The following is a 27069-nucleotide window of genomic DNA, read 5'->3' as shown; positions in this document are numbered from 1 at the left end:
TGCATGACCTATGTGATCCTTCAATATGTACAATCAGAAAAATGAGAAATTATACTCCATTTATGTATCATTTATCAAAATGTATAAAGGCATTCTACTATCATGTACAACTAGTTAGAACCAATAAAAAATTTTTAAAAAAGATAGCTGAGTATAGTGGGCCAACCACTTATATTCAGACTGTTTCTTAACTAATGTTGGACGCTGTTAATAGTTTTTGAGAAAGACAGGTACATTCCAGTTGGCCGTGACCCACCTTAGTAGAGCTTAGCATATAAACTCCTTCCTTCTGCTTCGTTTTATAGGGATCCACCTATTTTGCTGCCACCCAAGACACACTGTTGTCCATAAATTACCATTAACTCACACTTTATGTAATCTTGGTTCCATCTGCTTCTTTCTTTGGTCTCTTGGCACCTTCAGCCTTTAGTAGTCAGTTCTCATACATGAGGACTCAGTTTTTCTGAAATGTCATGGTTGCTGCAAATAGCAAGATTTACTTCTTTTTAAAGACTGAATAATATTCCTCTGTGTGTGTGGGTACACAGGCTTTTTTGTTTATTTGTTTCGTTTCTTATTTTTTGCAGTGCTAGCATTTGGACTCAGGGTATCAAACATGGTAGGCAAGCGCTCTACCACTTAACTACACCTCTGACCCTATACCACATTTTAAAAGAATTCTAACTGTAAACTGTAATTTTCTATGAGCCCTTGGAATTTTAATTAGAAGTAAAAGCAAGTGTGCACGCATGCACACACACACACACACACACACACACACACATCCTTATCTTGCATTCCAATTCAGAACATCCATAAAGGAGGCTGATGAATAACTAGTGACTGGTGGGGTGATCAGCCCATATATTGTTTGGCAAATTGGATCAAATCATAGAAAAGTAACCACAGACTAAGCGAACGATTTAACATAATTTATTTTCTCATATTGCAAGGCTCTATTTAATTTTCACACCCCTGTGTTGGGTGTCCTTTCATAAAATATAGTAATCTGCGTCTCAAAACTTCCCTACTGATGAAAGACATGCATTTATTTTTAAATGCATTCTTAATTTCTGGTCTATAGGAATAAACGATGCCCCTGGGAAAGAAATGCGTTGCATGGATACACTTTGCAAAGGTAAACACACAGAGGCATTCTGCTTTCTGTTAATTAATGATAGTATGCCAAGTTTTTATAGGAAACCAATTTTGCTTTTGAACATCAGGGAGATCTTTGAGAATAAGAAATGTTTCAATTTAGGAAAACTGTAGCATAGCTAAAAGTCCAAACATAACAGGTGAATTACAGTTGGTGTAGAAAATTGGATGCATTAGGAATCGGCCTGTAAATACAACTGAACTCCGGAAAATATTTTCCTGAAGCTAAAGACAACTCTGAAAGTTGGGATTTGTTCCAGCATTTTCCCAGGAGTTGGAGTTCAGATGCATAGGCTGGGACTGTGGGAGCTGAGAGAGCCGGGAGTTGGAAGCAGCCCGCTGGGTGGAACTTCGCCTTGGGCACACAAGGGCCTCGCTTGGCTGGTGACGGATCGATGCTCCCCCGTCTCCAGTGGAGACTGAATATGGTCTTCTTGCAGAGTGGAAGTTTGGGCATCCTCTTGTTTTTATTCATTAGGAAGTTATTTATGAATGCTCACTAACTGTGACATGACCTCTTTGGTTTATTTAAAGCAACCTTGGGCCGGTGTTGTCAAAATTTCATTGTACACACAGATGCCACTTGTCAGCAGGAATGTGGAGTTTGACAAGGTGAGAGGCGAATGAAAAGAGGGCTGAGTCACCCTGCAGAGTTCACCAGATAACCCCTCCCAGACTTATGTAATGGGTTCTCTCCAAGTGTGCCATTCCCATCTCTGTCCTCTCTAGGCTGTGTTCAGCTGGGACTTGGGCATGGTTGTCTGCATGGAGGGATAGCTGGTGATCAAAAAAGGTGAAAGTCAGGACAATTACTCGAAGTGAAAACACCAGTCTCGGTTTCCTTAGCCATCCCACAGGTACCTACTGGTTGACTTCTAGGAAGCAATTCTATAGAAATACTCACATAAATGTCCGTGAATAGCTGGGCCTGGTGGTACATGCCTGTTATCCCAGTTACTTGGAACACAGAGGCAGGAGGATTTCATGTTTGAGGCCAGGCAGCTTAGCCACACCTTTTCTCAGAAAAAAAAGGGGGGGGGGGTGCTGGGAACATAGCTCAGTGACAGAGTGCTTGCCTAGCATGCTGAGGTCCTGGGTTCCAGTATTGCAAAAGTAATTAATTAATGTGTCCACAAATATGTACATAGTGAGGTTAAATATATCATCATGTATGTGAATTCTATCTTGGAAATGACCTGAATGGGAGAGGAGTTGTATATTATAACACGTTTATATGATGGAATATCATGTAACTTATGGAAAAACGTCTAAGCAGCTGAATAAGGATGAAGACACCAGTCAGATTGTTAACGAAAAACATGAAATGCATTTCTGTATTTTAAGAAACTGTGTGTGAGGGTCATTGCTACCTTTTGGAAGTGGAGTCAGGGAAGGTGAGGGAAGGGCCTTCCTTTGTCTTTCTGCATTTTTGTATGACTGGAGAGTTTGTAATTAACATGTATTACTTGTGAAGCTAAATATATATTTGAAAAAGGAGATTAAATAATTTAAAAGTGTTTCAGTCATATTTCCCAGAGTAATCCTGGGATTACACTGTAGCCAAAAAGAACAAATCCATAATTGCGAACAGAGGTTCAATGGTAGCTTGGGGCTGTTGGATGAAACATTTCATCAGAGTCTATTTTCTGGGACATGTGTTCTGCCTTCCGAGAGGGGGTGGGGATGTAAGTCCAAGCTGTTTACTGTTCTGGCCTTTTTCTTCTATCAGCTTAACAATATTACCACTAATAGACTGTCACTCATGTCCCATTTCACAGTTTGCGACGCACCGTTCACATCATGAATAATACAAGAGACCTATGAGGGGTACTATTATCCTCCTTTTCAGAAAAAGGAGTCGAAGTTTCCTGAACTTAGTGGATGTGCTTCAGTGACGCAGGCAGTTAGAGCAGAATTACAGGAGGAGTCAAGTAGGGATTCTATTCCCAGCGAGGCCATTACTTCCAGGTAGATCACCGATTTTCTAGGACTTGAGTTCCTCAAGTATAAAATAGAGGATAGGGAAGTTTTCTCAGTATAAAAGTACACAATTGTTTAAATAAAACTAAGTAGCCCCTCTCCCTACCCATCACCCCCAATTAACTTTGAAACAATTCCCTAGGTGCGTTTAAAGATATTTATGTTGTGTGGACATGGCTGGTGGCCTTTCTGTTAGCATGTTTGCGTGGAAGGTAAAAAGGCTGGGTATTATGAAGTGACTTAATGTCTTGCAGATTGGTGAGAAAGAACATGAGGTGACACAGTCATATCATACCTGCGGTGGCCCTCCTCTCCAGGGGGCACAAGAAGAAATCAGGGAGCTTACAGATATTGTGCATCTGTACTGGCTCAGGTGGTCATGGTGAACTGCTCCCTCCTGACCTTGGTAATTTCAGCTACTTATATAAGGATCCCACTTGAATTTAAAGTAGAAAGATGGTTTTGTACAGACCTAATTGGCACATGATAGCTTTAAATAAATATATGCTGAACAATTGAAAGTGCTGTGTGACCGTTTGGCAATGGGTCAGAGGAAAGCAAATCAATTTTCCTTATAACTGACTGTCACCTTATTCTCATTAATATCATCTCCCAAACAACTGAATCCTAATCTTTGGTTAATAAACAAAATTTTCATGAGCCTGTGCCCATGGGGTGATGCTTTAAGGTGAAGGTTTTAATTATTCAGATACAATGAGGTCAACAAATCAGGAGCTGACTGCCAATGAAAAGAGAATTTGTTATGCTCAGTTCTCAAGAGCAGGGGATACAACATGCAGGACCCACACTCAGAAATAACAGGGATGGTTCATAGGTCAATGCAGGGAGCAAGAAAGGAGTGGGAGAGGCAGGGTAAACAGGTTTACCCTTAGCTAGTTGGAACAGTTCTAGAAGGTTCCAGGGTTTAGAGATTGGCTGCCAGTTCAGAGAATCAAGTCTCAGGCCCAGAAGCCCTCTCTGCTGGAAGGGCCCAAGTGAATTCTTTAAATGTAACTGATTCCTTCCTTTCATGGCTTCATTTATTGCGACATAACCACCCTTCTTCCAAACCTCTTCCACTTTCCTCCCCAAATGGTGCTAATTAGTCACATGTAGCCCATTTTCCGACAAAATAGACCAATGCACCTTTTCCCTGTCATGACGTCATTAATAAGGGAAAGCAACTCTAATGCCCGAGCAACAGGGACTGGGGCAGGCATCACTGGATTTCATCTGAACCTTCAGCTTGTCATGTCTAACCCCGCTGTGCTCTTCACACCTTTTGCTTTTATTTATGGTGCTGAGAACATCAACAATCTTCAGTTTCTCCTTCCCTTTTTGTTTTTGTTTTCTCCATAAAATCTTTACTGTATTCCCCTGGATTTATTCACTCGGTTCCTTTTATTTCTGCTTGTTAACCTTGACATCTTTCCTTCCTCCTGAACAAAACAGTTCTCCCTCGTATCAATACTGCTCACTCAGTGTCTTTGCTGCAGAGTCCGTATGCAGAGTCTGAAGACCCCCTCTAAGGTCTTGACATCTCTGGTTAGGTAATGAGGTCAATAGCTGAATGTGCTTTGTTCTATTAAATGCCAGGTGAAAAACCATTCTGGTGGCATTGGAAGTGAGACTGAAGGGGACAAAGTCTTCACAGCTGTTTGATACAGGAAACAGCTCAGGGTTTCTGCAGGAACCTGAGAAACTCACTGTATATATCTTTCTGGTGACTGTAGCAGACACAATGATTTGCACTTGGGCTTCCTCCATTGCTTTCTGCAGTATCCACTGCAATAATTCTCAAACCTTTCCTGTCTTGGTGGCAGCAAGAGTAGCGCCTTGGGCGATGGACTGAGCGCTCAGTTAAAATAAATGCCTGAAGGTAAAGGATGCCCGAAGGCCCGGAAAGTAGGAGGATCTGCTCACACATTCACTCTCCAGCTGCCAAACATTTGAATTTCCTGACTTTAGGATTTCAGTGGGCCCTTGGACCTGGACCAAAGAGGGAGCAGGGTCAGGGAGGAGGGGAGATCACCATGAGTCTGGGGCTACCTGTCTGAAAAAAGCAGCAATTTAACCATTATATTAGTTTCCAATTGAGGCAATTTCAAATTATGAGCCCCTTAATGACTTAAAACAAGGCAATTTATTATCATCCAGTTTTGTAGGCCAGAGGTTCAAAATTAGTCTCACTGAGCTAACACCAAAGTGGTGGCAGCTCTGCCACCATACCTTCTGAAGCCCTAGGGTGTTTCCTCCTCTTTTCTGGAGGCTGCCTCATGCCTAGAGAGCCAGCAGTGTTGCTACTCTCTGTCCCTTTTTATATTGCATAATTCTCTCTTTCCCAGGGAAAGATCCTCTAGTTTTAAGAATGAGTGTGATTAGATTGGATCCATTTGTATAATTCAGGATAATCTCCCCATTTCAACAAGATCGTTAACTTAATCTCACCTGCAAAATCTCTTTTGCCAAGCAAGGTAACATAGTCATAGGTCCTAGAGGACTGGCCGTTTTTCCACCTACCACCACCACAAAAGTGATCCCTTACTGAGACAGAGAAGGAAGCTTTTACATTGGACCTGCCACTTCCATCTTCCTGAGATCTAATGGGTATCCATAATTTCTCTTTTTAAAATTCTGTATTTTATGGCCTTGGATCAGTTTGTGACAAATGAGATTTTATAGGTAAGTGATAATATTATTATTAATGATATAATTTTTCTTTATTCAAATTACAATCTTAATTTTGATTGTAGGGGTAAAATGGGTCTCATTTTTTCTATGCCTCTCCTGCAAACCTACAAAGTCATCTCTCCTTTAGAAACTTTAATCTTCCTGTCTTCAGTAGCCCCAGAATGATTTCTCTTCCTTCTTTGACTGTCAAAGTTTTCCAAAATATTAATCAAGATATGTTACTTTTATTTTTCCTCGCTTTCTATTTACCCCTCAAACACCAGAAGTTTTGATTCCTGCTTTAACTTCTCTTGGGTCTTAGGGTTACATCTCTGGAACCCTTCCTTTTTTATCAGCTGCTGGATGTTCCTGTAACTCCTGGTACAATTGACTATGGAACTCCATACTCTTGGCTTGTATAGCTCTCCTGATTTGCTCACAGGATGCTGCTAGACCTGGGTTCCTTTTCTTCATGGTTATCTCTACGTGGAGGATTACTTTTCCTACTTGTATTCGTCAGGGTTCTCTAGAGGAACAGAATTAACAGGAAGTATGATTATAAAAAGGGGATTTATTAGATTGGCTTACATGGCCGGAAGGTGAATAGTCCTCAATGGCTGTCTGCAGGCTAGAGAGTTGGAAGAACCAGTAGCTGCACAGTTCAAGAGGCAGAAGCTCCAGAACAAGAAAGATCAACTGTGCTACCCTAGTACAAGATCAAAGCTTCTGGAAACTATGTGGAGAACCACTGGCAGAGTTCGCTTTGGAAGACTGAAAAAGCAAGAGTCTGATATCCTCAGATGATTAAAGCAGCAGCCAAGAACCTGTTCAAGAAGAGTCAAGCTTGCATCTGCATCTGCTTCCTTGTTCTTCCAACTTTTGTTCCATCCAAGCCACCATCCTATTGGGCAGTGCTGCCCACACTAAGGGAGGGTCTCCACTTCAGTTCGCTATCCCAAATGCCAATCATTCCTAGATGCTCTTATTGACACACCCAGAAGTCCCTTAATCATCCGCATCTCTTAATCCAATCAAGTTGACAATTCAAATTAATCATTACACCACTCTCTGGTGAACATTTTTATAGATATCATTCTGTGGGAAGAGCTGCAATCCACAAATTTGTCTCCCTCCTGATTTATTTATTTACTCACTTACTGAAGTTACCTGAAGTCAACAGCTCCATTGTTGTCTAGTCATCTTGGCCTGAGCATTTGACCCTCAGCATCTGACTCATTTCCCCACTTTGGTTGACCCGTGCCTTCTCTATTCTGTATTTATCACCTGTCTGGTGTCTCTTCCTTTGCTTCCAATGTCACTGTCACGACTCTCATCACCAGGATGACCTGGTATTCTTTTTGCCATGTAGTTCATCTCTCCTTCCATCTTGACATTCTCTCCATTGTGCAAGATCATGGATGTTTAAACCCTCTGTAGTCTGAATCTAATCAACATCTCCAAGTTTATCATGAGTTTATCATCACAGGTCCTCCCCCTGACAGGACGAGGGTGCTCACTGTCCCACAAGCATACTTTGCTCATTGACTGTCTCAGGGTTCACATAGTTTTCCCTTCCTGAAATGCTCTTCTGTTTTACTACCAGCTTATTCTCACAAAGTTTAAGTTTCAAAAGTTTAAGTCCCCATATTACTTCTTCAGCCATCTCTATGTGCAAGCTTTCTCTGTCTACTGAATACACTAACATTTGCTGAGCATATTATGAATCAGCAGAGAACTTCCAGAAGGTCACACCTATCCATCTTCCTGCCACTGTTACCATGTCTTCAATTCTTCCTACTCTTAGTATGGATGAACCGTGCTTGTGCCCTCATAAGACAACTTCTCCAGCTATCTACCAGGTCCTTTCCCCTCTGACACACACATGGACTTAACCCCAGAAAGTCTCTCTTTGTTTTATGCATCAATTTCTTTCATTAATCATTCTTATCAGCACATAAGCATACTGTTTTCCTCCTACACTCAATAAAATAAGCAAACCCTCACTTTTTAAAATCAATACACATTAGTTGTAAAAATAATGAATTCCACTGTGACATTTACATACATGCACGTATTGTGCATTGACCATGTCCACCCTCTCTTCTACCTCTCCTGCTCTCCCATCTCTGCCCCGCCTCCTTGATCCCTTCACAGTCCCTAATAGTCCCTTTTCTACTTTTAGGTCATCTGTTTTGTTTTTGTTTTTAGCTTCTGCATATGAAAGAAAGCATGTGATACTCATCTTTCTGTATCTGACTTATTTTTCTCAACATGATGCTCTCCAGTTCTGTTTTTCTTCAAATAATAGAATTTCATTCTTCTTTATGACTGAATAATACTCCATTGTGTATATGTAACATATTTTCTTTATCCAGTCATCTATGGACCAGACTGATTCCATATTTTGGCTATTTGGAATAGTGCCACAATAAACATGGGTATATAGTTATCACTTTTGTATGCTGACTTAATTTCTTTCTGATATGTATCCAGGATTGGTATAGCTGGATCATATGGTAGTTTTATTTTTAGGTTTTTTGAGGATCCTCCCTACTGCTTTCCATAGTGGTTGTACTAATTTACATTCCCACAAACAGTATATAAGGATTCTTTTTTCTCCACATTCTTGCCAGAATTTATTTTTTTAAATAATATCCATTCTAACAGGAATGAGATGAAATCTCAGTGTACTTTTAAATTGCATCTCCCTGAGGACTAAAGACAAATCCTCTCTAAATCCCATTTCCACCTCTAGCTATTATTCCTTTTCTCACCTTTCTCTTATGGAAAAGCTCCTTGAAAGAGTTTTCTATACCCATTGCTCTAACTTCTCCCTTCCCAGTCTCTCTTGAACTCATTCTAATCAAGCCTTTGTATCTATTACTCTTCTGAAACTGTTCTTATTAAGGTCACCAGAAACCTCTGTGTTACTAAACCCAATGCTGAATTCTCAGCTGTAGTCTTGCTTGACTAATCAGCAACTACTTGACATTGATGATTGTCTCTTGTTAAAAATGCTTTAATCACCTGTCTCCCAGGACTTCATATGCTGACCACTTCCCCTCAGTCTTTTTTGCTGGTTCTACTGATCTCTTAAACCTCAATAAATAGTAGTTTTCCATGTCTCAGTCCTTGACCTTCTTCTCTTTTATCAGCACTCACTTCCTGGATGACATCACCTAGTCTCATGGTTGAAGTTTCTTCTATATTTGGATCCTCTTGGATCCCAAATTTATATCTTTAGTCTGAACCTTTTCCCTAGACTTGTATATCCAACTGCTCATTCAACATCTCCACTTGGGTAACTAATAGGAACCTCAAACTCAGTGTACCCCAGACTGAACTCCTGAAACTGTTCCTGCTGCAACTTATATTTTCCATAACCTTCCCCATGTCTGTTGATGACAATTCCACCCAGTTCCATTCTTTCTCTTTTGTCACACATCATACACATTGATAATTATATTGGCTCTACTTCCTTTGTGTGTGTGTGTGTGTGTATGTGTGTGTGTGTGTATACTGGGGATTGAACTCAGGGCCTCATGCGTGTCAGCTCTGCCTTCATTATCTATCCAGAAACCAACCTCTTCTCATCACTCCACTGTCATCACCTGTTCTAAAACACTGTCATCTTTCAACTAAGTATACAAATAACAATTAAGAGTGCAGGTCCTGGAGTCACACGAGGCAGGCTGGAGTCCTGGCTCTGCCACTAAAGCAAGTTATCACCCTCTCTGTGCTTCCCCAGTTGTAAAATGGAGGATAATAATAATAATTAGTAATAATAATTGCTACAACAGTTAAAGGAGAAAGGCATATAAGGTGCTTGCCAATGCCTGGCAAATAGTATGTGATCAACACATGTTAGCTACATACTATTGTTCTATAAATATATAAAAGCTCTTTAATAATAGATGGAAAGTAGCAGGCAATAAGATCAGAGAAACTGTGAAAATGGCCATTATCCTAAATGTAAAACATCCAACTCTTTAAATACTCCAACACTGAGCCAGATTGGGCAATTGTACCAAACCACCCTGACCTATGCCTACTGCTTGGTGTGTTGCTTATTTTGTTCAGCTTTTATCTATCTATATCTATGATGTACTGATCATGTACTTTTCCTTTTTCTTGAGAGTAATTTCTATAGCATACCTTCTCCAAATCTCATTTCAGATCCCAGGAAACTCAGATAGCTTTGGTCCTGATCCTGGCTATATCCTTAGGTGACCCTCCAACCTTACGTCAGGATTACATATTTTGTTTGCTGTCACTACTACCAATTATAACAAAGGTATTGTATAGCTGGGGACAGCGGGGCATACCTGCAATCCCAGCAGCTCACGAGGCTGAGGCAGAAGGATTGCAAGTTTAGGGCAACTTAGTGAGGCCTTAAGCAACTTAGTGAGACCCTGTCTCAAATTGAAAAAATAAAAGGGGCTGGGGATATGACTCAGTGGTTAAGTGTCCCTGGTTTCAATCCCTGGTACCAAAAACAAACAAAAACCAAAGGGGTCATATAAACCCAGTTCATACTGCCATGAGAGCCATTTTTAATTCTTACTTTATTGACATGAAGAACCTGAGCTTCTTGACAAAAGTGGTTGATAAACTTCTGAGTGAGAATGGAAGGACCAAGCAATTAAAACTATGTCTATAAAATTCAGTACCAAAACATCCAGGAATCTTTCAGACAAAGAAACTTGAGTGATTAAAGAATTTCCCAAATATCCAAGAACTAACCCTTTACATTTGGGGTTAAACTTCAGTGTTGGAAACTCCAGGAATTTCTTTTGGTTAATTACAAGAATTCTTAGGAGACAATTCCTTTCTGTTGTGTTTGAATTTCAGCGGGGTTCATAAGGGGACATGGTGACTTGGCTGGAAAATACTAAGAGACATCTCCCCTACCGCCAACCCCTCTCTGACTTGCCACTCACATAGTCCGAGGCTCTCCATCACATGCAGATTGCAGACACCAAATAAATTCAGCAGATGGAACTCATACATCAAAGCCACCTCCTTGGATTCCTTTTTGGCTATTGGTGCATTTCCTCTCTCTCTCTTTTTTAATCAACCTCATAAATCTGACCCTGACAAGGTCCTGCCTCTCCATATCCTCATTGGAGGAGAGATGGTAATTTGTCCTCCAGCTTTCATTTGCTTCTCCACCTGAGTGGCCATCAGTGCCATGTGGTGCCCATTCACTACAGGGGCTCAGGTGTGGCCATGAGAGGTGTGTGCCAAGTCCTGCCAAACTGGTTACTACTTACAGAAGGACAGGATGGTTCTCCAAGCACTGTGCACATCCGACGATTACACAGTGCTGGATGAAATCCTGGCATACTAGGAGCTATAAAGAACCTAGCAGTGTTAGCTATTCTGAGTATCTGGGCCCCAATTCACATCCTTGTTAAATAATTACCTAAACTGAAATAAATTTTCAAGGGTTTTATCTGAATCAGGAATTGCAGACCAAAGCAGAGCTGTCCAAATGCTGAAGGAGTTGTGTTGAACTTACCATTTTCAGGGACCTCTAACTCACTCTTTGTCCCCTGGTCTTGGCAGTAAGAATTTGGAATGTTGACCCAGCTCATGTGGGAAAAGTTGGGATCCCTCATCACTTGTGGGGAGCTGCCTTCTGTCTTTTGGGAGTTGCATTCTTGCGTCTTGGGTTTTCCTGAGTTCTTACCCTTTTCTCTCTGGCTTTCTTAGAGGGAGCTTGTCTCGTTTTCCTCCATTTGCCTAGATGCTGTCCAGAGCTGACTTGATGTCTCCCTATCCTCTCAGGACTTTCCTGTTTCTTAGGGAAGGGAAGGTCCAGGCATTCTCTTTATTCACCTCACATGATTTGTACCATGAGAGGCAGTAGCTCTGGGCAGTCGTTTTCCATAGACGCCTTTCCACTGAGTCCATTTTAAGGACCTTGAGAAATGGAGATACCTTATCGTGCTCTGGCAGCTTATTTCTGCTAGTCACAAAACAGCATTAAACCCCTTTTATGAGCTCATAACAAAACAGCCTATTGAAAGAGCATAATAGTTCTTCATACTTTTGAATGCTCATCATTTCACCAACACTACAGATGATTTATGTTTTTAGGGACTTTATGGTAGGACTCCATACGTTTCATTAGGGCACAATCCTTGGGAGAGTAATGTTCTGCATCACATCTAGGATTACAGCCTGCAAATGTGAACTGTCTCCAAATATTATTGTAGGAGATGATAAATGTCAATAATGACAACAGCTGTCATTTGTATATGGAGCACTTACTTGGTGCCAGACTTCACATTCCTTATGTTGATAAGTACTTTATATTCATTATGCTTTCGGATTCTCCTAACATTTCCTAAGAAGGTCTTTATTATTCCTATCCCCACTTCACAGATGAGGAAATGGAGGCTTAGAGAAGATAAATCACTCCCCAAGCCCTGATCACACTAGAACTTGAACCCGAGACTCCACGACCCCTTATCCAACCTCTATATTGCCCTGCTGTGTCATTATAGTATGTCGTTAGGTTCTCCTGTTTTGGCTCAGGGCACCTGTGTTTTCTAGGTTTCTCTCCTATTTTCTTTCCTGCTGTGGCACCTTCTCCTCTAATGGAGATCTATATTTTTCAATGCCTCAGAGCTTGGATCTCAACCTCTTAGTTTTTCCAGCTACACATCCCCCTAGCAATCTCATCTAGTCCCATGAATTTAAGTATCAATATGTCTATATCACCTGCAGGCTGACATCTCTGAAGTCTAAATCTCTAGTCCAGACTGCTTCCCTTACTCTCAGGTTCACATATCCAATGCCTGTCCCACTGGGATTTCTAAGTGACATCTCAAACTCAACATGTCTAAAACCTTTTTTCTGTTTCTCCCCTCAAGCACATTTCTCCTTAGTTTTCCCGTCTCAGCACTCAGACCAGAAACAGCACAGTTCATGATTTCTCCCTTCCCTCATCTACACTCACGGTGATTTGGTGACTTCAACCTCCATCCACTAACTTCTCTGTTACCTGGGCTGCCTCCTGGTCCAGGTCACCCTTGTCTGCATGAGTGTAATAGCTTCCTGACTGATTTCCCTGCCTCTCACTTGCTATCCCCAGCCCTGATCCATTTTTCACATAGCAGTCTGAGTGACATTTAAAAACATTAATCAATTCATACCCTTTCCCTGCTTAAAACGTTTCAAAGATTTTCTTTGGTTTAAAGTCCAAACTCCGTAGTATGGTCATCAAGGGCCTTCATGATATGACAGCAACTAACTCTGCTGCTTCATCTTGGACCATCCCTCTCCTCATTCACTACTCCAGCCCATAGTGGTCTCTCTTCAGTTCCTCAGTGATACAAGCTTTCTCTTGCCTCAGGACCTTTGTATTGGCTATTCTCTAGGACTAGAATACTCTCTCTAGGACTGGAATACTCCCTCCCTGGCTCATGGGTGTTCAATAATGAATAGATGAGAATAGTAGATTGTCTTCCTTATTTGAATAGTTTAAATAATAATGTGGATAAATTATGTCATTAATAAATGATTTGGCCATTTGTATTTATGGCATTTAAATGAGATGGTCTTGACGGCTTTTCTGAAGCATGTTTATGTGTTTATGTAGATAAGTAGGATGGGGTTGGGTGTGGGAAGGATGTCTCTAGCATGTGATGATGGTGAGTCATGCATCCTAGGAGGTAGATGTTGATCTCTGTTGTTCAGAACTTAGGTGTTTGGGTAACTGGCTCAAGGTGCTCAGGTAGAAAGCAGTGGGGCTGGAATTTTCTGACTGGCTCTAGTGCCCATGTGTGCATTCCCCAGATTCTGGTAAGAGAAAGGGGAGACGCCTGGAAGGGCTGGCATTTCTGTTCACCGCGAACTGCATCACGGGTGGTTGTGAACCACAGACACTGGGTATTTCAGTTCTACCCAGCTTTGCTTTGGTTGCCAAACGTAGCCTGAAGGAGCCTGATTGAACACTAACTTCTAAACCCCAGCTATCTGCACACACAGATGAGGTGGTGAATACAGTTAGGTATGGCAATTAATGAGCTACCATCTGCTAACACATCACACTTTGAGTGGGACTGAACATGGTTATGGGTTTCTTTGAACACTTTTTTTCCCCCACCATATGTGCTTAAAGGATCCAAAAAGGAAACAGCTTAATCCAGGAATGTGAAAAAGAATGGTGACATTCTGCGGTGTGTCAGGGAAATGAGAAACTTATCAGGCACCATCTATTTCAGGGATTTTGTGGTATTTTATGGTTCCAGGCATCTAGTAAGTGACAAAATGGCACTGCCAGGATGACTTACCTCGTGCGTGGGAGTGGAGAAGAGCACCATGGTGTAGGAGCTACTTCTAAAATTCACTTTTGGCTTTGTCCTGGACTGAGTTGACACATACAGAAAACACGCCTTTTCCTCTAGGGCCTGCCTGAGATAGCATCTATTCCACTTGGCTTGCCCATGTTCTTCCCAATGGAAACCAAACTCACGGTACTAGAGTTTCCTGTTGCATTTTGTTTGTTCCTCTGTGATAGCATTCATCCAGGCTGTCCCTCTGCATGGCCTTTTGCTTTTCTGTTCCTCCCCACCCTCCTACTAACCTCAGCTCCCTAAGGACATTAGACCATCTTTTGTTCATCTTTGTATAATCCAGCAGGGGCCTAGCATGATAGCTTACATTGGAGGTGCTCAGTGTATGTCGATGAATTAAAATAAAATTGCTTTAGAAAAATAATAAAACATTTTAGAGTGCTGACTTTAATATAGATACCTCAAGTATTTGCAGAAATGTCATATTGTAATTAAAAAATCTAATTGACTATATCCTTACTTTAAATGCTGAAAAAAACAATGTATGATATTACTAAGGGGGGAAAAAAACCCTCACTCTTTATGAAAACCAGTGCATAGTTTTGGTTAAACTATGTAGGCACCATAGTGGGATCCAAATATTTGAAATTAGGAAGGATATTGCTTTGAACCTTGACATTGGGACAAAGGGTGAAAGCCTCTTAGAATATTCATGGTTAGCATGGTTAGCTTAGCATAGGTATGTCAATAAATCATTTTCATAGCTCTGGGATACCTGGAGAACATATGTGTGTGTGTGTGTGTGTGTGTGTGCATGTGCCTTTTTATAAGGAAATATTTAAAGAACTTCTGACTATAAAGAGAAATATGAGAAATATGATAAATGTCATAAAACACTTAGATATTATGGTAAATGTGTTTGGAGATGGCAAAAGTATTTTGTTTTCTAAACATTTAAACATGGCCAGCCAGCACATCATTTGTAATGTTTAAATGCTATGGGAATACTGACAGTAACAAAGAAGGACTCTAGAGTAACATAGTGGATCATCGTCTCTATCCTAGAGAGTAGGAGGCTGAAAGATGACATAATAAAAGTAACATTTGAGGAAGATGCATCTGGAAACACTGTCCGTGATGACTACAGGGGATTGGTCCTGGAATCATGGGGGCCATGAAGGAAGCTGAAGTATTAATCCAGACGTGAGGTACTAGAGGCATGGCAATCGCAAATCATTGAAATGTACAAAGAAGGAGTGGATATAGAAGACATGTCAAAGGAAAAAAATCTCTATAATTTATATAATTGCAAAATACTGAGTTTGACAGACTTACATGACTTGTCAACAGCAGAGAAAAAGAAGTGGGAAAGGACAGCTAGACCATAGGGACATAGGAGAGTTTAGTTTGGGACATGTTGTGATCACTACAGTGAGACACCCAGGTGAAAACTTTCTGGCTCTTTCCCTGACATTTTAGGACATGATTGTTTTCAGAGGGATGCTCTGGGGTATTTGATCTGGAGATGGCAAAAAGAATTTTAAGACAAATGAAAAACAAGCAAAGTTTGAAAATGTGGAGGTTATAGCACATAGCACTGGCTGGATATCTGATCTCCCATCTTCTTGACTCCATGCCAGGCTAAATGACTGACTATATTCTGACTTAGACTTCTGCTTCCACTCATCTGCAAGTATCTAGCTTGTAGTAAGTCACTAGACTCTTTCAACACTATGACTTAAAAATGTAGAACAATACTTATTTTACAGTGTCCCCAAATATCAAAGCCTTCAGATGTACGGGGTAGACATAAAAGCAAAGAGGTGTAGCCTGACTGCAATGTTAATATCTTTGGTATGAGCCTCTTGGCAAAGTTTAACTTGTCCTTTGAGAACTAACTCAGAAGTCTCTATGCAGCCCGCCCGACTCCCCCAGGCAGTTAATTAGTCTTTCCATTGTCCATGTTCCCTCAACACTTTGTTCCCATTTCTGCTACAGCACTTGCCTCTTATTCTAGGTGTCTTTTTTCTTGCCACCAGATTGGGAGCAACTTGAAGATGGGAGCCATTTATTCATCTTTGTATGTCTCGCTCTCCTCACAGAGCAGAGGTTAGTGGGTGATAGCTCTTTGTTGGAAATATCCAAAATAGAAAATTTTCAAATGTGGATGGAGCAAATGTGCAGTTGCTGTAGCGGAGCCTGTGTACACATCATATGTCACATCCCCGCCGACACCGTTAATGCTGCACCAGCAGAGGCAGTGCTCTCATTACATACTGCTGGCCCATATTTGTAATGTGTGACATTTTTTATGAAAAACTGTCTAGGGCAATCCATCATATAGTAACCTTTGGATTATATGCTGAGACCGGTCTTAAACAGAGACGTAAATGAACTTCAAGGATAATGCTATTTTCTGGGAAGGGTACGATCAAGGAGTTCTGGCTAGGAAAATGAGGCAGAACAGTATGTCCTTTTATGTTAAATGGCAGTGCCTGATTGAGAGGTTTTCTTCTTTCTAGCTCCAGTTGGGAACAGAGTTATTGTGTGAAGATGATCTGAAATGTGACTGAATATTTCTTGTAGAACACCAGGTAAAGATTGAGAGGGGATGAGGGCATGCTAAAGGTTTGACATCCCTTGGGACTCTCAAGGCTTGTAATAACTTGTAATGACTTTATTTCAAGAAGCAATTTTTTAAATAAAAAAAAAACCATGACCTAATTTTAGATGTCAACTGTGGACTTATAGTTCGAGGTATTCTCTCTGTGTATCCATAAAGATCGAGGATTTTACACATATCATGGAATACAAATAAAAGAAAGCTCCTAAGACTCATCATTTTTGTGCAAATCCAGATAAGACTCCTTTGATGAGCTTAGTGTTTCCTGTTAAGGGAAAGCTTATAGGTGAGAGGAACACTAAAATTATAATTCTTTGTCTTCCTTAATTAGACTAGAGCTCACCATAGTTCTTGCTGAAGCTGTGAGAAAATCCAAGCAATAATTCACATTGTCAGGTCAGCAGAAACGGGCACAGGGGTCTGATATGACTGAAAGATTTGCTTAAGGGATCTATCTGTGAACTGAACAGCTCAGAAGAGGCACATGCTCTTCATTGGAAAAATACTGTCTGAAGATGCTGAGCACAAACAGCAATGAAAATAAATCCCAGCATGATTCTCAATACCACCTTTAAAGATGTCATTCTAGAGGAAATATATAAATCACATTAATACCAATTGATGTGGGGCACTAATTAATAAGTCCCATTAAATCATGGAGTAATGACATTTAGCATCTAATGAATGCCTCATAATCTCTTGATCATTAATATTTCATAGCATCAGAGCAGAAGAATTGCCATCCCTGGGTTCCAGCAGCATGGTTTCCTGTCTCTGACATGGCCCCAAGGGCATTGAGTGGCACAAGGTTTTGCACCTCTGTTGTACAGATTATATACATACACCATTAACTCTTAGATACCCTGGGTCCTAATGTTTTTCTTCATTTTAGAAAATAAGAATTTGCCTGCCGTTTTTGGAATTAACATCTGTGACTACCGAGTGCCCTGGAAGAACAGGAGAGCTCAGATGTTGACTTTGGTGTGTAGCACGACTTTGTTGTTGACCCTCTCAGCCCATGAGAGAAACTTGCACAGGAGAAAAATCATTACTTTGATTTATTACGGGGGGATTTCTTTATTCAAAGGCAATAATCACTTCACAGCGCAGGTGCTATTGCCAGGACTTATTGATCCTGTGCTTTTCTAGAAATTCCAAGAGGCTTGTTACTCCCGGGAGAAGGGGGAGGTGGAGGTGGTCAACGAAAAAGAAGTCCATTTCAGAGCTGGTTGAAATGAAGTGGGAGAAAAATCTCTGGCCCTCATTCTGTCACTCCAGGGACACTGGGTGTCTTCTTTCAGAGGAGGGTCTGAGCTTGCATAATGAAAGGCTGAGAGGGATAGAGCCAAGACAGAGGGAGCTGGCAGGGGGTCTAAGAGGCTGCACGCTTCGGGCAGCAGAGGGTCCACCGCTGCAGATCAAGATTCCAGAGATTTAAACACTGCCGCACAGCCCGGGGTACAAAACGGGACAGTGATCAAAATCAACTTGGACAAGTGACAAGACTGAGTCTGATGTTGGTGAATGTCTTTTAAGGTCATTGGAGGGGGAGAGGACGCGAGATGGTGTGCTCAGGGGTAGGTGGAGAGAGGCATCGAGTCCAGGGCAGGGATATAAAGAAACACGGATCCGGGAAGCAGAGGGACAACAGGAGTGGGGGAAAGAGCGACAGGACCGGTTGGAGAAAAGTAAGGGGAAAAGTAGAGACAGGGTTAAGAGGAGAGAGAAGATGAGAGGGAGAAAAGTGAGGACGGCGGGGAGGGATTGAAAAGGCGAGCGAGCTCTCTAGAGAGAAGGGTGGACGGCTGGACCTGGAGGTAGGGCGAGGGGCGAGGGGAGTGACGGCGTGGGGCGCCCGGAGTGAGGAGAGGGGGCTGGAGCGAAGGAGGTGGGCAGGAAAGTGCGAGCGGCGCGGGGAGGGCGCCGAGCCTGGGGCCGGGGAGGGGGCGGAGGGCGCGGGAAGGAGAGCCGGGCGCGGGGAGCGGAGCGAGCGGGGCGGGGAGGCCGTGGGAGGGAGGTGGGGGGCAGGTGGGGGAAGAGGGAGGGAGGGAGGGCCGCGAGGAGAGCCGAGGCCAAGTGCATTGTGTCTGGCGGCGGCGCGCGAGCCCACCGGCGGCTGCGGCGGGGCGGGAAGCCATGGAGCCGCGGGCGCTCGTCACGGCGCTCAGCCTCGGCCTCAGCCTCTGCTCCCTGGGGCTGCTCGTCACGGCCATCTTCACCGACCACTGGTACGAGACCGACCCCCGGCGCCACAAGGAGAGCTGCGAGCGCAGCCGCGCGGGCGCCGACCCCCCGGACCAGAAGAACCGGCTGATGCCGCTGTCGCACCTGCCGCTGCGGGACTCGCCCCCCCTGGGGCGCCGGCTGCTCCCGGGCGGCCCCGGGCGCGCCGACCCCGAGTCCTGGCGCTCGCTGCTGGGGCTCGGCGGGCTAGACGCCGAGTGCGGTCGGCCACTCTTCGCCACCTACTCGGGCCTCTGGAGGAAGTGCTACTTCCTGGGCATCGACCGGGACATCGACACCCTCATCCTGAAAGGTGAGCGGCGGACGCCCCGCGTCCCGGCGGCCGCGCGTGGAGCGCAGCTCGTGGCTTCCCAGGGGCGCGCCGGTCCCCGCGGCCACCTCCCCGCCGCGGCTCCGCGCTCCGCTGCCCGGCGCATTCTTTCATCCGTCCCCGCCGCCTCCTTTCCCCATCCCTTTCCCTTTCTTTCTCCCCGGCTTCTCTCTCTCTCTCTCTCTCCCTCTTTTTGTTCACGATCCCTCTTTCTTCCTCATTCTGCCCTTCCCATTTCCCCTTCCAAGTCTGTGCTCTACCCCACGCCTGTCCCCTTTCCTGCTTTTCCCTGCCTCTGGCCCTCTTCTTCCCGTCTCGTCCTTCCCTGTGCTACACCTGCCTGACTTGGGAAGCATGTGTGGGTTTTCTTGACGCGCCTCCCTGTGAGGGCAACAGTCAAAAAGACTCGATCCCCCCGCACACACACTGGACTCCTTCCTTCAAGTTGTGCTTTCCTTTTGGAAGAAATACCCTTTGGAAGAAAAGTAGTGCAAACCTCAGAGAAGAGGGAAAAGGGCTTTCTCTTGGATGCACGGATGTTGGTGTCAAACTGAACTGATGTGGGCATCCCACCCTGGTGGGCTCATGGGGAGCTAAGGAGGCCCCAGAACCTTCCTCCAAACACCTGGAGTGCAGGGCTTGTGTGGACTGGACTTCACATACCAGCAATTCACTAGCGGAGGCAGCTAAAGGCAGATAGGACAGCTATGGTTTTCAGTCCTCCTGATAATGACCCACCTGCACCAATTCTCCGCCCCATCCCTACCCTCCTCAGGACCAGATAGAAGCTGAGGAGAGAAAATAGCCAAGTCCTGTAAAGTGGAGAGCCCAGATATGGGCATGGAGTCTGTATGTATCACTCTCTCTTACATTGTGACATTTTTTAAAGAAGGATATTTTTATTGTTTGTTATCTGGGCCTGAGTTTGCTTTTCGGAAATCTATGCAACACCTGGTTCCCATGCATGTAATCAGATAGTTTGAATTCTTTTTTTTGTAATTCCACTCAAAAATATTTAATGTGACAATCCTTTAACTTTCAGAACTCAACCCCTAACAGAATTATTTTCCCCTCTGGGGGAAAAAAAAAAAAAAAAAAAATATATATATATATATATATATATATATATATATATATATACACCTTCTTCCTTTGGACTCATTATTTCAAAGAAGAAAAAAGTCCAATGTCAGAACATTTTTAATATTTAGTAGCCATTCAGGAAAGCAAATGAACAGATGTACATTAAATTACAGCTTGAAATGGAATTACATAGAAAGGAGGTTAATAATGTGTTGGCTTTCCGAGTCTTGTTAGTTGGCATATTCTTCATTTCTCAAACATGTCAACTTCCTCCTTCCCATGGCTAACCCAGCTGGGGACTGCCATCCAAACTGTCTGTACATGGAAGGAGTCCAGCAATTTGGGGAGAATCTGATATAGTAATCTTCCTTTGGAAAGTGCACCTTTTTTCTTGCTTTCCTAACTTGCATCCATCTCTGATTTCTCCTCATGGAGATGCTGCATAATTAATCCTGATAGTAGCATAGTACATGAACAAACTGTAAAAGCTGAATTTGGAGGCTCAGTTATGGAATGCTCATTTAGGCAAAGCAATTTTGAAAACTAAGCAGTGTAGTCTGTCTTTGGAAATGACAGAACTGCATTTCCTTACACTCTTTCTACGCCTAGAGTATTTGATTGCATGTAATTTGGGTAGAGTGTAATGTCTGAAACAGCAGGACAGAGTCCAACCCCCAGCAGGAGAGGGACTCCCACAAGGCACTGCAGAACACTTCTGGAAATGCCCTCACTAGCTGACGTTTCTAGCTCCTGGACAGTCCAGAATCAAATGATCTTAGAAGTGGAAGAACTTTAGAGGTCAATAATCCAACCTTTCTCCCATTGTCCTACCTCCCTTCTACAATCCTGACAGAAGGTTGTCCAGTCCAGCACTTCCATAAGACAGAACTCACATGCTAGTTAAAAGAACTAGAATTTTCTAGTCATGAATGCATCTCCCAGATGAAAACAATCTCAGATTTGTACTGATGGTGTTGGCTAATCCTTTGTGGAGACCACTGAAGAGTCTGAGGTTGTGATCAGAAGACACAGGGTCACTCCCTGGCTCTGTTGCTAAATTGTAGTTCGTTCTCCCACTATTGTCCAAGCCAGCAGCAAGGATGGCCTTCAGTTTCATTGTCCTTCCTGTTAGGAATGCTGACTAGTTTTTAGAGAATTTTATAGTTCTAACATTTATCATTGTTGTAATCATAACAAAGTAAATTTAACTTTCTGGAAGGCTAATGAGTTGGCACTATTAAGAAATGAGGAGTTTGGAGGACAGGGTGACACAGGTCTGTTATAGAATCAAAGTTCGTTGTTTGGGAGAAGGTCAGCAATGTCTGGTACTCTTAATAGAACTTTGCTATACCCTACCGTGGGTTGGTTATGTAACTCTTCTGGATCTCAGTTTCATCATATGGAAAATGAATGGATGACATCAACAGCTTTAAAATCCTGATTCTCTGCATAATTTGAGAGCGTCATCAATATTTCCCTATCTCAGATGATTTTAAAGCACTTACTTGTATTGGATAAATGTTATTGCCTTCGTTCAGGTATCTGACATTAGCAGCAGTGGTAGGAATTCCCTAAATGAACCATATAAAACTAGAAATTGAGGGTTGGGGTTGTGGCTCAGTGGTAGAGCCCTTGCCTAGCATATGTGAGGTACTGGGTTCAATCCTCAGCACCACATTAAAAACAAATAAATAAAATAAAGGTTTTAAAAAACCCAAGGAACTGACATTATATCTTATTTAAAACTTTGGAAAACTAGAGCCCAAGTTCTTATTTTCCTCTCTGAATTACTTTGTTTATAAATCCTAACATCCTATAGAAATTTTAATTTTTTGAAAAGTTGACTTAAAAGAATGGGGAAGAATGGGAGAGGGGTATAAGGTCTGCTTGACAGGTTTAGTGAGCTGTTGAGGAAAAGAAGTCAGCCTTTTTCTCTGTGGTCCCATAGGGCAAAACCAGGAGGTGGGTGGGTTAAGGCTGCAGAGAGGAAAATATGGAAAACATTCTCACCATCAGGATTATTTGCATTTCTTATTACTGGAGGCAAGTATGCTTAAATATCTGAGAGATAAATAAGAGAGAAAATACAATATGAGCAATGAGAGATTAGTTCAGAAATATGTATAGGCCCTGTAGTCTTAATCTACTTACAAGAAGTCACATGAGTCAGAAAAGCATTGATCTTAATGGAGCTAACATTTGGGAGAATCATTACATTTTGATTTTTTACCCTCTCATTATAATTCTAGAAGTGTCTAAGGTTGGACCTCTAACTAGAACCTTCAACAAGAAGGGAGGTAAAATTATTGACACATTCTTTAAGAACCAAGACTAGAACCTTATGGTGTTCCACTAGGCTAACGAAGAATAGTCAACTCACCAGAATAGTTTGAGGACAGTTGTTTTTCTGGTAGTAAGTTCTCTTTATAGCACTGTATTCACCAATCCACACTTCGTTATCTTGCACACCAGAATGACATGAGAATTTATCAAATGCTTTAGAGATAATTGGTTCACACTGTAATTCTGTAGTTCACTATCCAACTCAACAAAATGCCCATGGAAACCTATTACGGGCAAGGTAATATCAGGAAGGTTTGGGCTACACATATGGGGTTCTGTTGTGTTTGAATCTAAATTAATCTTCCAGATATGCCCTTCTTGCAGTACTGGCTAACTTCTGGCACTAAGGAAGATGTGCCAGTCAAAGAACTGGCTCTGAGAATGTGAAATGAAGTCATCTTCCACCCAACCATAAGAAGTCTGGAATAGCTGGGGGAGCCTTGTGGTAGGAACGTGAACAGATGGACTTAAAGCTTAGCGTTTTTGGCATCCCTGTGCCATCAGGACTGTGGGGGAGGTTTGACAGAAACCTTTTTGTATAAAAGTCATAAAAAGCTTGTAAGGCAAGTGGGTTTGTCATGATGTATGTAAGGGTCCCAGGCAATTAGAGGAGGTGACCTAATGGTAGATTCTTCATTCATTCATTCATTCATTCATTCATTCATTCTCCTTTATTCACCCAATAAATAGATACTGGAGTTTCAGGTATTGATCCAGGTATATGAGGTTCAGGTAGCATGAACAAAAAAGGTCAAAATGCCTACCTTAGAGTTTATTTCAAGTAGTGGAGTTTGTATTTTGTAGTAGATTACATAGTAACTACTTCAAGTAGTTTGTGAAAGATTACCTGACGAAGCAGAGAGCACTTGGGGAAGGTTGATAGTACTGGTGAAGTAAATGACAGAAAATCTAGTGCAAAGTAATGGAGTGCTGTGCCCTTTGGGGGACTCCCAGCCATTCTGTTCCAAGTATACAATACATGTGTTTCAACTATTGGATGCATAGTAAGATAGGAAGAAGAAAAGAGATTCTGTGGGAATATTATGTGATGCTTCTTTCAGTCACACTGACTTTAACAAATAAACATTAATAAGACTTGTGAATACATCATGTAGAACTTTGGAGAAATCAATTTTGAACAGGAATCAGAGTTATTAAAATTATATTGGAAGTTCCAACTGTTCTACTAGCTTCAACTTGAATTTTTTAAATTAAAAACAACATTACCTTTCAAATACATGTACTTTGTGCATGTAAATCAAATTCTAACATTATATACTGCCTGCAATAGGCAAAAGGAATATTAATGTTCTAGTGTTTTGTTTTTATGAAATTAAAAATGATCGGATTTCAGAAATGTGAAGATTATCATTCTATAGCGCATCATGTTAACTTGTATAAATCATTTGGGATTGAGTTCTTGAGACTTGAAATAAAATATGTCCTTGTGATTTCAGAAGCATTTTTCCTCTAATGAGATAAACAGAGATATCAAAGACAGCAGGACATAAATACTTTGTCATTTTGTTCTGTGTAAGAAAAGGAAAGTAAGAGATTTGGTAGGAATTCATTGGATCTGCTCTTCACTGTGCTAATGATTTATCTGCTTCCCCCGTTGCTTATTGTCCATGAAATTAATAGTCTGTACAGGACCCACCAAGTTCTACCTGACACAGAAATAGATTGATGATTTTCTTCAGCTCATTTGTAGGCCAAAGTATCATTTGTGTTAGAGTAATTATCTCCCAAGAGCAGATGTATCTAGGGAAGCTGAGAGGCCTGCATTCTTACTCCTCCTGACTTGGAAGTTCACAGATTGTTCTCAGACCTTCTCTTGGCCTAGAAGATGCTGCTGGAAAAGGGATTCCTTGGGTTGGAGCATGCTAGCATTGCAATTTACGACTTCCTTTTCCTTTCTCTCTTTACTTCTTGAGGCAAGTGGTATCCAAATTTTTTTTAAGAATGCACTTATTTGATGCTCATATAAACATAATTTATATTTACTAATTTTTAAATTGTGTGCATGAACTGTACTAACATATACATCATAAGATATAGACAAAAGTGAGTTTTGAAGGCATACAGTAATAAAAATATAGAAGTAGAAGCTGGACTATTTTCATCCTACCTTCCAAAGAATTGCCCAAGTATTCTCTGGCATGTAAGCACCCCACTTTAGAGACTACTTCTTTCACTGCTCATTAGCAGAGTCAAATCTCTCATCTGGGCAGAAGGAAGATTTGTCCTACCATGGAGGAAATTTAAGGTGGGTCTCCCAGTGTGCTGTTATATCACATGCATTTATCTTGCAAAGGGGAGAGAAGAAGATGCATTTTATTTATGCATCAATTCTGACATTAGGCACAGTATTAAATGAACCATTTTTTTTGGATAAACCCACTGCTATTTCTACTCAACTCATGACTACATTTGCAGCTTCATCTTGTATTGAAGCTGTGCATACCCAAGTGTGATAGTCTGTGTGTTAACACATCATATTGCAAACCCTCATGAAGGTCATCTCAAACAGAAATTAAATTCTTGCCACTCTGCCATCGAAAGAAGATACTTGCTGCCATTCTTGCCATCTGCACAGGAAATACCTTTTACAAGTAATTTATAAACAGAAAAGTGGATCGTGCTTTAAATGGTTTGTGATCAAAATTTCCAGAATCAATGACATTTTCATTCACCATGTCTTGTGAATAACATCTAGCAATGGCCTTGAGGGGAAAGATAGAAAAGTTTTTGCTGTGTCACAGAAAGTTCACATTTAGTTTTACTCAAGTCACTGTGATTTTTTTTCCTTAGCTACTGATTTTTCTTCTTCAAAGCTCAGAGAGCCCTCAAACCCCATCAGGCAGACTGATCATAATTGCAAGTGTTCTTGATTGCTGTACAAGATAAGCTTTTGTTGGAGGAGCATCTGGAGTCACTGAGATTCCTTGTGTCACTGCTGAGCAAGAGATCCTCAGCAGTGGGAACATTGAAGTGATTGAGGCAGGACACAGGATTTTCCCTACTGTTACCAAGAATGAACTGTCCTTCATTTCTGAATACACCCATAGTGCTTTGCACCCTAGCTTATCAAATTATGTAATCACAGATTACAAGATTGCAATCACAGATTGTTGATCTGTGCCCCCCCAAGCAAACCACACCTTGGATTGGCTATCTCCTCATGCTCAGAGTTCACCTTTCTGTGTCCACCTTATCTTTTAGGGAAATTCCACTGTCTTTCTTTGGATCTCAATTGTGTGGATGTCTGGGGTCCATTTCCTTATATATTAAACTGGTTCAAAAAATAAAATAGATTTGGTCTGATCATCTTCTTCACTTCTTATTCCCTCCCAAAGCACCTGGTGGGGTAGAAGGAGAAAAGAGGATTGGCAGATAATACAAACAGCAAATATGTCTCTTGTGGAGCAAAACATTAGCTCAGTATTTTGGTAATCCAGATAAGATCACTTTAACCATGTAGGTTTTAACATTTTCTGCTTTAGGTTTTAATTTTTTTGTTTCCCTATTTTTGTTTTTAAACACCACACCATTGATATTGTCTAAGGCAGTGTGTAGCTGGTAGTAAAGATTTTTATCAAAAATAAAAGGCATTTGAAAATAGAAAATGGACTTTATCTTCCAAACCTGGTAAAATTTATGACAGTTTATTCTTTTGTTCTCTCATAGCATTTCCCTGTGGTTAAAAGTGATTGCAGTGATTAATCTGTTTTATTGCAAGTTTTAACTAAAAGGATGCAACTGAACTTCTTGGAGCATGAGAGAGTCAGTGTCGGCAGTAGTGAGGCTGACAGCCTTTGTTTGCTGCAGAGTACCGGGAAACTACACGCTGCACTCCATCTTTCCTGTAACTCAGCCAGATAAGCTGATTGCAGACCAAACAATAATGTCATGGGGACACCCATCAGGGAATGCATTAGTAAGTGAAAAAAGGGGAAGAATACAAACCATATTTCTTTCCCTTTTCTTGAATTACTGAGGACACACTGAATTATTTTCTAGAACTTGCTGATGTCCCCCAGTGCTCAGACTTTTTAATATGTTGTTCATAGGTGGAAATCAATCAAGTCATTTCCCTGCTAAGAACCAAAAGGATATTATGTGGTTCCTTTTGGTTTATCTAAGTTATTTGATACTGTACTATACTACTATCTAGGTAGACAGAGAACAGACTCCAGAAATTCTGGAAGTGGTAAATTGTGTTTATAATTCTAGAAGGCTTAATTGTCTTACAGCAGGTCACTCAACTGCAGATCAACACTGATGCTTTCATCCCCCATGCAAATAAGCACTGACTTCCTTACTTAGGGTCTGTAACAAAAGAAGAACAAGAA

At 41.7% G+C, this 27069-nt stretch overlaps 1 protein-coding gene across 1 annotated transcript in view; it reads left to right on the top strand.

Moving 5' to 3' along the window:
* Positions 1-18792: 18792 nt before the first annotated feature.
* The window catches only part of Tmem178a (transmembrane protein 178A), a 62189-nt gene continuing 53912 nt past the window's right edge, over positions 18793-27069 (top strand). Inside the window, exon 1 of the mRNA XM_047523441.1 lies at positions 18793-19273. Coding sequence (XP_047379397.1) covers positions 18874-19273 — 400 coding nt within the window. The 5' untranslated portion in view covers positions 18793-18873. The remainder of the gene's footprint in view (positions 19274-27069) is intronic.

The sequence above is a fragment of the Sciurus carolinensis genome, chromosome 13, assembly GCF_902686445.1.
Source record: "Sciurus carolinensis chromosome 13, mSciCar1.2, whole genome shotgun sequence".
In the NCBI taxonomy this organism is placed as follows: domain Eukaryota; kingdom Metazoa; phylum Chordata; class Mammalia; order Rodentia; family Sciuridae; genus Sciurus; species Sciurus carolinensis.
The sequence above is the reverse complement of the archived record's forward strand: the minus strand, read 5'-3'. Positions and strand labels throughout refer to the sequence as shown.